Genomic DNA, 14,248 nt, shown 5'->3' with positions numbered 1-14,248 from the left:
GAATGCTTCTAAACAGACTAAGATGATATGAGGAGATATTCTCTACTGCAGCACTTTAACACTTCAATACTTTGTAATGAAACAAAACATTAGTGCATTAGTCTCTACTAGAGGAATGAGATAAGGAACTAGACTAAGAACCCAGATCAAGCGAACAAAGCACTAAACATTTACTGTTGACCTCGGCTCTCTGCAGAAGCCTCGTGAGGGCTTGGTGTCCAAACACTGACATGGAAACTTCCTCTTTGTCCCGCTGCACTAAGCTACAAGAGGCTTCTGAAACTGGATAGACCCTTTAAACCGTTTCCCCCCCTTTAGTCATACTACTCACCCACCATTTCCCACCTCTGCCAGAAGGACGAGCTCTGTTTCAAGCCCAACAAAAGTCAGATTTCATCAATTTGAAATCCTGGTGCAACGCGATGCGAAAAAAAGCATCTCTTCGTCCTTCAGAGTTACGAGGGGCAGCCAGCTGCTCGTGGCTCAAAGAGGCTGCGGCTCGTCACCAGGTCAACGCAACACCAGGACGGGACTTAAGTGGACTGCATCATTGAATCTTGGATAAAAACAGTGCAATTGAGGTTTTGGGCTTGGATCAAAAAGACGGTTTTACTCTGGAATCGACTTACGAGTGTGGTTGAGAGTTTCGGGCGGAGGAAGGTGGACGTAGTTTGTTTAGCTGTTATGACACTGCAGCTGAAAAATGTATTCTCATAACTTTTGTGTCACGGGAGCAGTCAGAGTTGTCGAGTGGTGGATTTGTTAGCAGGGCGCTGGTCTCTTCTGCCACAAAACGACTTAAGAAACCTTTTCTGTTAAGATGCATTACACTGAGAGTGGAATTACATTTCTGCAAAGGCTGAACGGGCTTGTAAACCGTCAAACATTGCTTCCACTTTGTTTTATAAACTATATTTCTCACAAATACGAAATGATTGAGTTGGAAGGACTTCCTTCAGATATGTATATACCATTGAGGGAAAGGTGTGTCTGAAAAGACAATGTTTACACTGGTTTCTCAGCCGCATGCAGACCGGTGCCAGCTATTCTCCCGCCTCCTGACCTCGCAGGAAGGCCTTCTCATCAATCATCCCCAGTAACTTGCATGGATCTGGGCGGGGAGGGAATTTAAAACCCCGCCATGGCTCTTGTTTCCTGGTCGGTCTGAGCGTCCCGTCAAAGCCCAGGATGCACTGCGACTCGCTGGTCCCTCTGACAGCTTTCTATTGTTCTCCGCCAAACGGTCAATGCGTTTCTAACTTTTGGTTTCCGTATCACATGGCGACACCCGAGCACCTGGTTCTCGACAGGTTTTCTAACACGGCCTCCGACAACAACCATAAACGACTTTTACATGCACTTATTTCCCCTGCTGCCTATGTTTAAATTCCTTTGAGATGATGAATGTTTGTATGAATACAAGAACATCCAACTCCCTTCGCCCCAAATAAAGATCTGTTTCCACCAGTAACTTAAAAACAGTGGCTTTGTTTTCCAGACAAACTTTGCTGCGGAAAAGTAAATGACACCCTGCTCCCCATAAACATTCCTCATTAACAGGCAGCACCTCCGAGTCAGGTGCTCCCTAACCCACTGAGAAGAGATAGTTCCAGCTTTACTCAAACCCCACAAAGTTCCTGCATGATGGCTCAAAAAAGTGTCTCTTTTATTGGATTAGAAAAAATGTCTTCAAATTAAGAAACTTCTCTGAGAGGTTGAATTGTTTGTTGAGGCCGTGTTCCGGGTGAGGTGGAAAGCTCCAAACGGAAAAGCAACAATAATTGCTACCGCTTATAATATTTGCTGCTTTGCCTGAACCGCGAGGTGTCCTTCATCAAGATGAGGGACGTCTGGTGGGACGTGAACTTCCCAAGTGAGAGAGAATACTTTTTGGCAACAATTTCCATTGTGTAATGTATTGAGAGAGAAAAACGCATCTAAAAAGTGGTCCTTTCTTGTGCCAAAAAGCGTCCCTTGAGCAGGGTTTTATTGCCTGTCAGGCTCGGCTGAAATGACTCTGCCTCTCAATGGTTGAAACAGGATATGAGGTCATGAGCTGTGCTGACATCAACGTCCTGAGTGGACTCATCTGCCAAGCTGTTGCAAGCCTATTTTAAACAAGTTTTTAGTTTTTCAAATACGAAACATACAATTAGTATATATTAGTACAATACATATTTTTTCATCACATTAAAAACACTATTAAACAAACGGTTACTTATTTTGGCTTTTAGTAACATATTTTATGTTGTTATGATTTTCCAATGCATTTTAAGCTTTCACAACTGATTTATAAACCAATTAAGGATGATCAATATAATAAATTATGTATTCCACTTATATTTTTTATTAAACGATAAAATTCTCTCTGACAAGAAAATGTACTAATCTATTGTAGAGCACATGAAAAATAGTATTTGTTATAGATTTGTAAGAAATGAATGTCCTCATGCAGCATAGTCTCATTATATGTAATAGCAGCCTTGTAATATCGTTATGAATTATCTTGTAGCCTTTTATAACCCAGTATGGAAATATATCATTGTTGACCAACACATGAAATGTCCTGCATCCAACTTCACAATGTGTTCAAGCCCGTGTATGTGCGCCTTTTTGAATACTAAATATGTAACTACTATATTCTACATCTCGGTAACGGCTTGTCTTTGCTCCAAACAAAAGACAGCGAGGCCCCGTCCACAGCTCCCATTCACCACAATGAGACATTTGAGCTCTTTCCTCCCTCCATATTTCACTCACTATCTCGACACCAAGTTGGCAGCGAGCGCGAGGCTCGTTGTTCAGCCGCCGGCTCCGAGGACGTAATGTGCGAGTTTCTCGCCGTCGCTTCCTTCCAGCCTGACAGGACGGGGGGGAAAAATTGCTTCCCTCTGCCACATTTTGCCGAGCAGTAACTCAAGAAGGTGTCCGCTAGAACAAACGTGAGGAGGAGGTAAATCAGAGAGATTAGTCCTGGCCTCTGGGTGAATTTATCCCGTACACGTCCTTCCTCGTATTTGCTCCGTTGCCCGTTGAAATCTGAGTGTGAGGCTCGTCTACCGCTTGGTTAGAGGCCGCGCGCGGGGTTCACGCCGAGCGGAGAAATGTCACGCTCACTCTGCATTAGCTGCATTTTTCACTCCCTTCCCTCCGCCCTCGTGCTGTTTCCTTTCACAAACAGAACGCGAGCTCGTACATCACTGCTGCACATTCCCAGTCACCAGAATCATTCGTCAGGCTTTGCTCTCCTCTTCTCCATCGCTGACAGACTGGCTGCGGCTCAATTTGACAGCAATATTTCATGTGCAGTCCTGGTCAGACGGAAGCCGTCTTTTGATGAGCACATGGGTGTCGCTGCAGACACCATCCAGTCCTATTCTGAGGCTTTTACCCCTTAAAGAAGTCCACTCATCATGTGACACTTATTAGAAAAGTGTAATGCAGACAATAACCTTTTATTTGGGCTTTCCGCAACCCTGTCTTTGAAACGAGAAGCTGCTTACATAGATTACTTCAAATTATTCCACTCTTACAAAACGCAAATGCTCCACTTATAGTTCTATTTCAAGGTTCCTCTCCTTGTAAAGCAAGTTGGAGAAAGGTTGGAGAGAAGCGAGCAGTGAGCCTTGCGTTCTTGTGGTCGGTGAGGTCTAATCGCTGCATTCTGTCAGGGAGATGTAATCGCATTACGCCATTCGATGACGACTCTGGGGCCTAATTACCACCTACTTTGCGGATGCAGTGGAGTAATACTTAGACTCTCACACACACTTTGAATACGGATGCGCACGTAAAAATGAGCTTTCATGTGAGCGGTGTCTGTTTTGTGTTACTGACTTTGGTCCCGTCACATCTACTGACCACGTGTCTCGACATCAGTGAGTAGTGGTGCACCTCTGCCTTTTTAAAGATGACATATGTGGGGTTTATGAGAATAGATACATAAAAGCAAGCAATGACAGAGTGTTGATCAGGAAATACGGCCAGCATGCCGTGTTCACACGAACGAGAGCAAAGCAACTTTCCCTTTAAATGCTCACCGATAAAACTAGGAGCTCAGTTCTTTTAACCATCGACGCTGTTATTTATATATCGCTCCCTAATACGAATTTTTGATGCAAATAGGCAAAATAAGGAAGTCTGTGTTTCGTCTTTGGGAAAGACCTCAAAACCATTTCAAACGCTACCAGAAATCCTCTTTTGCCCTTGAAATGGATTCTGAGCTTCATTCCCACTTGACAAAAAGCCCACTAACACCCACTAACACCTGGGCTCATTTTCAGTGGCAAAAGGTTACAATCTGCGTTCACTCTCAGGGCCGATTACTCTGCAGTAGTCAGGTGATGCTCTCATGTGAATGCACGATGAACCAATGAACAGGATGAAATGATTATGCACTCTAAGGACCATCGGGATCAATGACAGAAAACAGTTCATTCAATCTCGACAGGAACAAAAACTAAAAGAAAAATTGACCGTAACTGTCATTGTTTTACTAGCACTGAGTTCTGATTGGAAACTGAGGTTTTTCAAATAAATCACACTGCACAGAATCCTTTTCACTGCAGAGTCCTTCCAGTCTTTTTCTCTCTCTCTCTCTCTCTGGATTTGCCTTGTCAATCAATTCATTGTCCAGTTGCATATTTGTCGTCTGAACCAGAAGACATTCGCACAAAGTCTCGAGCTTCTTGTGGAGAGGAAGTCCAGCAATGACGCATTTGCCAGAATTTGGAACATAAAGGGACGTGTGTGTGTGCGCGTGGAGGCTGTTGCTGAATGTGTCACATTGGTGTGACTCCTGACCTCAACGCCGCTGGCGCTTTTAAGCGGACAACTGTAAATATTTTTAGTAACGTCAAACACTGTAGCCAGCCATTCAAGTTCCTTCCCTTAAATAGAAGTGCATTTCCTGTACCAACATTTCATAAACAGAACATATTTTACCCGAAAGATCGTTTGAAACTGACCAGATATATTCTCCACGAAAATAGCTCATCCTCTCATTTCTCACATGAGGCTGGCCTTGGAAAGGAATGTATGAAATGCAGCAGGCTGAGAGCGTTTTGGGAGGAACACAGGTGTGCTCCTCCTCAGTCAGGAACGACGTAACAGCCTCAGCAATCACATGGCAGCTGCTGTTGATAAATGAGGCAGAATCCAGTTTCCTCACCAGCAGTCTTAAGTCCTGATACTGTCTTAATGACTTCTCGGTGAAGACAGATCCTCCTCATGCGTGCACTGGAATATGTTTCAGCATCTGCTTGACAACTTCCTGAAACAGTGTGTGGCGAGGGGGCGGGGCCTTCTGCCGCGTCCACAACCTGCCTCTGAGGCGAACCGGCACAGACAGGAACAGCAATAATTAATAACCACTAAAATCCCAGATAGTAAAAAATGTAAAAAACGCTTTGCAGTCTTTCCAAGAACAGGGCAGGTCCGGGTAATAAGCATCTCAGCGATGGTGAGGACATCGCTGAAGAATGTTCTCCATTGGATGCACTCTAGTGATGTCACTCCCGCTGCATTTAATTCCCCCAGATGGCATGGAGATACATTGTGTGCCCTGCAAATCATCGAGACGAGGAAGGTCATGTTCTCAGCTACCGTGCTTTTTATTTCTACCCCCCCCCCACCCCCCCCATGCTTCCCTTAGAAATAGCGATTTCAACTTTTGTCATTACATCAGGTCAACAGGTTTCCTTTATGTCGTCTGAGGGTTGTTTTCCTGGCGCTTCTTTGGTTTCTATGGCAAGTTCACAGCGATTGAACATCCTCATGAAGGCCCTGGTACATTGAGCAAGCGTCATGACTAATGGAATACAGAAAATGACTGTGGATTTCTGTGGGAAAGTACACGCTTGTTGTAAAACACATCACATTGCTCTTTAATGGATGATTGGATTATTGATCTGTTAAACCTCAAACACAATCATGTTAATAAATACAAGTACCCAAAGTTTTGCAACGATAGCGGAAACAAATATGGACAAAATGCACATTTAGTGCAGGTTGTATTTTCTTCCTTTCAATGAGCCATTATAACTGTCAATTACAATGATGATGCCAAGATCTTATTAAAAATGTGAGACTTGTGAGACATCTAAAGAAACATGGATTCCGCAACACTAGACCCTTTAGCCTCTATTCTCCCTTCATGTAAAATGATCCCAGACCAGCTGGCTTTGTCAACACGAGAGCGCTGTATGCGTTTTACTGCCATGACATCACAGCATTCATGTCACCCGGATACATGGGCCTGCGGAGCTGCCGGGTGTAGCTTCACAGGGTAACGATAGCGGGAGGCTCGCCTTTCCACGCGGCCTCTGTGGGTTCAGCGCATCACGTGTCAACGTCAGCTGAACTCACACTGACTGCAGTCGGTGTGCTCCGAACCTCAGCGGGACTTAGGTTTGGTCATGCTGTGCGTGAAATCAGAGGATACAGATGGTCATAAAAGCAGTTTCTCTGCAGAAGAACAAAGTCGGGCAAAATGCACAGCGTGGCGTAGCTGTATGCAGCATGTGTGTGTGTGTGCGTGTGTGTGTGCACGCGCTGAAGGCATGCTTTGGGTAACATCTGTTAATGGTTAAAATTCCACCCCGGCTCTCACACCCCTGCTGCCTGCTGCTGCAGTACATGGCGCGTGATGACGAGGTCATTACTTCTTGGCGTCAATTATTCAGAGGGGAGCCGGGTTCATCCTCGGCCCCCCTGCACAGATGAACCTGCTTTGTGAGGGCTTCCAGTGTGAATCCTGCTAAGACGTAACGGCGGAGTAGAAAGGGCTGCAGCATGAGAGAAGTCTTGTAGAGCTTGAGCGTGTGCTTCTAACATGGAGGAGGGGTTTCCTCCGGGTTGCTGCAGAATATAACTTTCCAGGACCCAGTAAAAGGAAAAGATTACAGCTAAAATGCATCCTACAGTAACGCACTCGTACTGCACGGGTTGAGACATGGCCGCCGGTCTGAGAACACAGAGAGCTGTTACAGTTTCCTCTTGAAAGTCAAAGTTACTGCCTTTTTTGGCCTGGGTCTAGCCTTGTGGAATAATGTCGTGAAGGAGTGCGGAGCGCAACAGAAGCTGTTGCACAAACTGGAAAAACACAAAGACGATTTTCGTTGGAATAAATCAGCAGATACTGCACATCTTTCTACTTGCTGCTGCGTACTATTACTCATGCTTATGTCCGCTGTAGAACTGAAAATACACCCTCAGCAACTGTTTCCATGCTATGGTGACTTCCTGCTGAACATGACGACTGATTGATGCTTCTCTGAGCTAAACTATTAGCTTAGTTTTCCTCTTTTTTTTGTTCTCCCACTCTCACATAAATCTTTTGCCTTTTCTCACGCGGTAATTAGCTCGACGCTGGACGGGGGCCTATTTTTCGTGGCAGCCTGTCCTTCCTGACATGCCTGGTGACGCGGCGCAGACCGTCGTCACACAAGTCCGCCGGTCCAACTCAAACATTCTGCCGCGGCTAAAGGGCGATGATAGACGTTATGCGACGAGGAGTCGAGTGAGATAGTGCTGAAATCCGTCGAGACGGGTTTCCACCTCGGGGCTTAGCTGGCAATGTTAACGCCTGTCTTTTTTAGTGACTTCCTGCGGTCGACCCATACACCCACCTCTCGCGCTCCTGCTCCAGCAGGTTGGTGAAGTCGTCGCTCTTCTTCATGAACTCTCCGTGGTTCCTCTTCTCGTCCTCAAGCTTGTACAGGGCCTGTTTGTGCGACTGCTCCACCATCAGCAGCTGCTCCAGCATCCGCCGGTGCGTCTCCCTCTGCTTCTCCACCAACTTGTCCAGCTGTGGGGGCGGCACGACACCTGTCACATCTGGACTGCTCTGTGTTAGTCCGACACAGACCCCATATGCGGTATCTTACCTCTACCATGGGCTTCTCGTAGATGTCCTCCTGGAAGATGTCCGCTTTGCCCTGGATGGCGTCCCTCTGCAGGGACTGCAGGACTGTCTGCGGCGTGACAAAGCCGTATTTGGCCTCCAGCAGGGCCATGTCCATTTTCTCGGCCTTCAGCACCGTGATCACCTCGTCCCTGGCCTGCAGTGTGGGAAGAGAGCTGGATTTAGTTAGACTCCACTTTGTGAAACGGACGGGAGTTGTTTCGGTGTGCTTTTGCCCGCTTTGCTTCTTGAATCTTGCGTCTTTAACCTCAGCGGCAAGCCAGACACGTTCCTATCATGCAATACTATGCTTGGTTTCTGGATCCACTGCAGGAATGACAGGAAGTAGCCTCAGCTGTTGGCTGTCTGGTAACACAGGCTTTTAGTCTTTCTCAAGTGCCCGCTGCCAAACAAGCCATTGCGTCTGACTCTGTGTCCGACTGGGACCAGTGCCACGTCTGCTGCTCCCACAGCCCGGCCATCTCTTCATTACCTGCAGCTCTCCCTCCAGCAGGCTCAGGAGAAAGACCAGGTCGTCTCGGGAAAGGTCCCCGCCCTTCTCCCTCCGACCGCCTTTTGCAGCTCCGCTGGTGCTGCTGCTCCCAGTCCCAGTCCCAGTGCCAGTGCCAGTGGCGCCAGCACAGGCGCTGTTCTTGGCCTTCTTGGGATTCCGCTGAATGGTGCCGGTGTCGTCCGGCGGCTCCCGCTGTCGGCTGCGGCGTTCAGCCCTCCCCGATGGCTCGTCCCGCTCTTCTGATCTCTTGCGTGTGTCCGCCGTTGCCTTGGTTACGTCCTCCAGACTGTTGCTGCGGGATCGCATGTTCACCTGTTGAAGGAATGTTCTTTATCCAGATTACTCTGAATCACACAAACACAACAAAAGATTTAAATCCATGACCTTCACTTTAAAGAACACTGAATACGATCAGATGCTCTTAAACTGCTACGTAAACTGTGGTGTTTGTTGCACGGATGCCACTTTTACTCAAACAGCTTCACTCATTAAGGTCTTTATATATATTACAAACTAACCTGACCACTCCCAAGAAATGAGAAACTGTGAGCACACAACTGTACTTAAAGCTCGAAAGACACTAGGGGCCGGTTTCGGAGACAGGGCTTAAATCAAGACTGAAGTAGGCCTAAATCAGACTAGTTAATCCTGGCTATTTAAGTGGCTTGCATGAACATGGCATAAATTTGGCTTAGTTAGTCTGAGACTATGGAGTCCTGGAGTAAGCTTAATGAGAACACCTGGTTCAAGCCTCATTAGACTAAGTGGAAGCACAGGCTGTTGGTCCAATTGTGCTCATGAAAACCTGAAATGGAGTATGAAACACCATTGTTGCAGTGAATTTTGAGACAACACAATGTCAGAGGCAAAGAGAATTCGCTCCAAAAATTATAGTGAGCATGAAAAAGCACTACTAAAACTAATTGTATCGAACCATCCAGTCATTGAAAGCAAAATCCATACTGCTGCTATTGAACATAAGAAAAGAAGTGCTTGGACTGCAATTGGCAAAGAATTCAATGCAAATGAAGATGTCACCACAAGAACAGTACAACAACTGCAGGTGAGTTAATCTTCATTATTAGGCACAAAAATATGTGTTTGTTTCCTGTTGCCTATACCCTGCTTATTTATGGCCTACCCAAATACAATACTCCTGCTGCTTGTAGCATTCACATTGAATGAATATCCTGTTTAAAAGGATAGTAACCTATTTTAAAGGGGCATATGCATGTTAAACATGGTGGTAGAGTAAGATATGTTGCACAAAGGAAAATCCATACCTATATGTGAGGGGGAAAGAAATATACAATCATTTCTCCACCATGACCTAAATTATCAGGAGACAAACTTATTTTTATTATGCCTTATCAGTACCAGTATTTCAGATTTCCCATATTACTATTTTTGTGACATCAAAAAAGAAAACTAATGAATGATATCTGCCTTCATAGGTTCTATGGAAGAACATTAAACTGGGATTAAAAAAAGAGAATGCAGCAAGCAGAAGAGAGCGATTTATTACAGGTGGTGGACCACCAATAAAGGACACATGTGATGAATTGGGTGACTGGCTGTCTGGTATAATAGAGCACCAGCAACCTCTGGATGGTATACCAGACAATGACCATTTGGACAGTGAACATGGAGAACTGAGCACAAATGGTAAATATACCTTAGGAAGTAAATTGGTTACAGGACCATATTAGTTGATTTGAGTTTGGAACAGTGGTCTTTTTTTCCAGAGGAAACCAATCAAGAGCCAGTTCACAACGAGCCTGAACCCTCCACATCTGCTATGGCACCCCTGGGAGATGAAGCTGCTACCATCCAACAGAGACCAAAAAAGATAACTATGCATGAAAAGTTAGCCAGAGAATTTCATGAGCGTAAAATTGAATATTTAAAAGAAGAACATGAAATGAAAATGAGAATTCTAGAGGTTGAACTGGATATGAAATTGGGAGAGAGGGCTATGCTCCAAAAAAGAATTCTGCATACTAGTAGCCATGGTGAATATGAGGAATTGTGAAAAATAAAAATAAATGTATTGTCATTTGGCGTGTGAGTGAGTATTAATCATCACAAACTACATTTTACCCGACTTGGTTCACTAGTTTAATTTTGCTACATTATTGTAATTTTGTACAGAAACAGTATGCAAGCACCACCATACCATAATGGATACATTCCATATTTAAATGCTGAAGTGCTGCACTGTGAAAGCAGCTCTGTGTGCAAGTCCTCGCTGGTCATTGGCTGCCTCTGCCACCATGGGCACATCTGCATCATCCTGATCTTCCATTGGCAGGTCAGGACAGCCATGCTGCTTCAGGTAGTTGTGCAGCACAGCTGTAGCAATGATCACTTTGCAGCATCTTCTTGGCTTAAAACGAATCGTATTTCGTAAGCACTGGAATCGAGTTTTCCATACTCCAAACATACGCTCGATCATCCCTCCAGTACGGATATGAGCTCTGTTGTACCTTTGCTGCTCAGCTGTTGTGGGATTTAGATGTGGTGTGAATAAATAGTTACTCTGACCATATCCACTATCACCAAGTAGTAGTCCACTATGTTGTCCACTCTCAAATTGTGCACACAATGAAGAGTTGAGAAAAATCCTTGAATCATGGGTTGCACCTTTCCAACGGGCAACAATGTTTGAAAACTCCAAATTAGGAGTGCATACACCCTGAACATTGATTGAAAAACAGTTCTTACGATTCCTGTATTCCTCTGCATCAGGAGTTGATGGACACTTGATGGGAACATGACATCCGTCTATACAGCCAATCACTCCTGGAAAGTGCCCATATTCATAGAATTGCACTTTATAGTTGGCTTGCCCAGCAGCATCAGGGAACTTGATGTAAAGACTCCTCAGTTCACAAATGGCACTGCAGACTTTGTGAACTATTCTACATACAGTTGGTTCACTGACACCACACAAATCACCAGTTTCACGATGAAAGATTCCACATGCCAAGAACCTCAAAGTGATCAGAACTTGCAGTTGATTGGACACAGGCCTTCCTCTTTGAGACAGAGAGGAAAGTCTAGGCTCAAGCAAAGTAATTATCTCCAATGCATTTTCCTTGTGCATACGAAAGCGGTCTCGAAAAGTTATTTCATCAAACTGATTCAATGGATCACTCCTATCCAGCAGTATTCGTCTGGCTGGCCTTTGTCGTGCATGTTGGTCCTCATTTAGATATTCCAAATAGTCCATGCTCCCAAACAATCCAAGCTCAGTTTCACAAACAGTAGCCTAGCCTACTAAGCGGGAGTTAAACCTGCCTCCTTGGCAGATTAGTTTAAGCTTCAATTCAGTCCAATTTAGTCCTGGAGTAGCTCTAATGCTCAATTTTGCAATCGGCTTTGTTTAATCCAGAACAGGCTTAATCCACGAGTATTTTAAGCTACGTCTGTGCAAGTGAATTTCAGTTAAGCCAGCTCAAACAGCATTTTAGTCTGGGACTAGGCTTGAGCCTTGTCTCCGAAACCGGCCCTAGAAGTGTTAAAGTGATGAAGTAGTGCTTTTACACCTTTAAACCCTCGTGCAGTTGGATCTCGTCATACTTGCTGATATAACCTATGCCGCCGTGCAGCTCAGCAGCGGGTCATCGCTGCTCATCGCGTCATCGTTGGTCACTCAGCAATAACGAGTCGTCGTGTTGAACAAGAAGCTTGAATGTGCTGCCGGTCTCTTTTTTAAACACAGGACGTTCAAGCTCTGTTGTCGTGAAGCATTCTCGGTTTTTCCATTTTCCGATAACTTGTCGTTATTTATTTATTTATGATAGAATGGCGGCTTGCATCAGTCCCGCCAAAGGATTTTGGTGCTGTGGTCTTATTTTGGACCCTCTTTGTCTTTTCTCCAAATACGGAATTGTGGTCCGATGTGTTTAAGTCTGGAGAGTGATCGGAAGAAACTGCCAACAGCCGAGCAAATAAAAAGCATCATGGCTACCGACCAAGGTTAGTTTGGAGTGTACAGTGTGTGACATCTGCTTCATGAATGGGCCATTCAGTGACTCACTTATTCAGATAAAAGAAAAGAGGATGAATAGAGCGACGCCGTAAGCTCCTTCGCCAAGTCATTTATGGCTTTTTCTTTTTTGAAGTAAATTTATTCAAAGAGCAGAGAAGGACTGGATTAAAACAGGCTGAGACACATTCGTATGAGTGTGATGTGAAAACAAATAATTGGACCAAAGCCATGCCATCATCCATCATCCATTCAGTTCAAAAGGTTCCTCTTCTGCCTAAAGAAAGAATTTCACAACAGGAACTGACTTCCTTGTAGTGATTGTCTAACAGACAACACAGAATAAGGTGTGCATATCAAATTCAATTATAAACTTTATAATGACTGAAACATCTAGTGGCTAACTAATAATGGCTTTAAAGGTGTAAAATATCTTCATCAATGTCGTTTTGAGAGTGATCTTCCTGCGGTAAAAGGAGAGCTTTTAGTTCTGTGGCTCGCGTGTCAGAACACTCGTCCCATCAGGCAACTCAAAGACAACGAGGAACCGATTAAATCACCGATCTCAACTACTTCATAGTGGATACTTCTTCCAGCACTGCTGTGCAGGTCAATTTTTTCAGCCTCGGCGCACGTCGCCTCCAATGCAACTTCAATTTCCCAATTGGACCTCAGAAACCGTGTGTGCGAGACTCCTGCAGTTTGTGCGCAGCCTCGTTGTGAGGCCCTCCGACAGTTTATGAGCAAGAACGACGGCTGAGTGATCGCATCGTGCGCACTCTCGGCTCAGCGCCACATGACTCCGAGCTGAGGTAATTCCCTGCAGCCTCAGACAGACTCCACACCGACTTACACAGAGATCGGGGTTACAGGCGATGGAGGGAACATCCAGTGTATTTGTACAGATGTAGACATTCATATGATGTACAATGTGTAAAGAGCACAGAACAGGTTGTGTGTTTGTACCATTCCCTGTGTGTAACCTCCTGTGACTGCACTAGATACATAATTAAGTCAGCCATCAGTCACTCCTACACAACTGCAGCCGGTTTCCATGACACAGCAAACACACAGAGACGCTCACGCTGACGCACACATGAGTAAAAAGCTGGTGGGTGAAGATCCAGAACGGATCACAGACGCGTAACGCGACCTAGCTGGGAGTCTGACATGTATCGCGTATCTGCAAGATCTACAAGACGGATCAGAAATCAACATCACATCGAACCATGAACCGGTTCACCGAGAAGACGGCCCAATTAAACTGAATCATTTACTATGATAGATAAACATTTTAACTGTCTAGACGTTTGTTTTACCGAACAAATCGAAATATAGCAACGGTGTAAACAGACCTCAGCGGCGCCAAATAAAAGCACAGCTTCAGCAAAGATGCAATTTGGAAATTTCCTCTGAGCATTCCTTTGGAGGAGGAGGCAGAAACACTGGCTCTTAAAATGCTTGTGTACGTTGTTCGCACATATTTTCTGCATGACTGCGTCGTTAATGTCGTCAGCTTGGTGAAGGTGTGAAGACGAAGCTGCCTAAACGCAAAGTTAATTAGCCGCCATCTGTAGCGAAGAGACCTCGGGTGACTCCCACGAAGCCTTTTAGGAGATTACTTTCAAGAGATATCCATGGTGGTGAAAACATTGTGTTTTTGGGAAGGTGCTTTTAGTTGGAAACGGTATTGACACATTTCAGTATTTCTCATTCATTTAAGGCGATCATGTTTGTACCTGTTCTTCTGAAGCAATATCGATGCATCATGATCTCTGTTGAAGGATCGAGGGGCTGTTTGACATGTGTGAAAAGGCCCAGAGATGACTTAACCAGGCAT

General features: G+C 45.0%; 1 protein-coding gene and 1 long non-coding RNA gene across 3 annotated transcripts in view; one reads left to right on the top strand and one right to left on the bottom strand.

Annotated features, from left to right (window-relative positions):
• Nucleotides 1-14,248, bottom strand: part of filip1l (filamin A interacting protein 1-like) — a 46,657-nt gene that overhangs the window by 20,889 nt on the left and 11,520 nt on the right. For both annotated transcript variants that reach the window (XM_078100918.1, XM_040198105.2), the window contains exons 2-4: nucleotides 8,397-8,729; nucleotides 7,887-8,060; nucleotides 7,629-7,807 (exon numbers count right to left, since the gene is read on the bottom strand). In XM_078100918.1, coding sequence (XP_077957044.1) covers nucleotides 7,629-7,807; nucleotides 7,887-8,060; nucleotides 8,397-8,723 — 680 coding nt within the window. In that variant the 5' untranslated portion in view covers nucleotides 8,724-8,729. The remainder of the gene's footprint in view (nucleotides 1-7,628; nucleotides 7,808-7,886; nucleotides 8,061-8,396; nucleotides 8,730-14,248) is intronic.
• Nucleotides 9,012-10,476, top strand: LOC144406161 (uncharacterized). The gene is made up of 3 exons (XR_013467361.1): nucleotides 9,012-9,480; nucleotides 9,872-10,082; nucleotides 10,163-10,476. It is a non-coding gene; the product is annotated as an uncharacterized LOC144406161 (long non-coding RNA).

This window comes from Gasterosteus aculeatus, chromosome 1 (genome assembly GCF_964276395.1).
Source record: "Gasterosteus aculeatus chromosome 1, fGasAcu3.hap1.1, whole genome shotgun sequence".
In the NCBI taxonomy this organism is placed as follows: domain Eukaryota; kingdom Metazoa; phylum Chordata; class Actinopteri; order Perciformes; family Gasterosteidae; genus Gasterosteus; species Gasterosteus aculeatus.
Note: the sequence above shows the minus strand (reverse complement) of the source record. Positions and strands in the feature narration are given on the sequence as shown.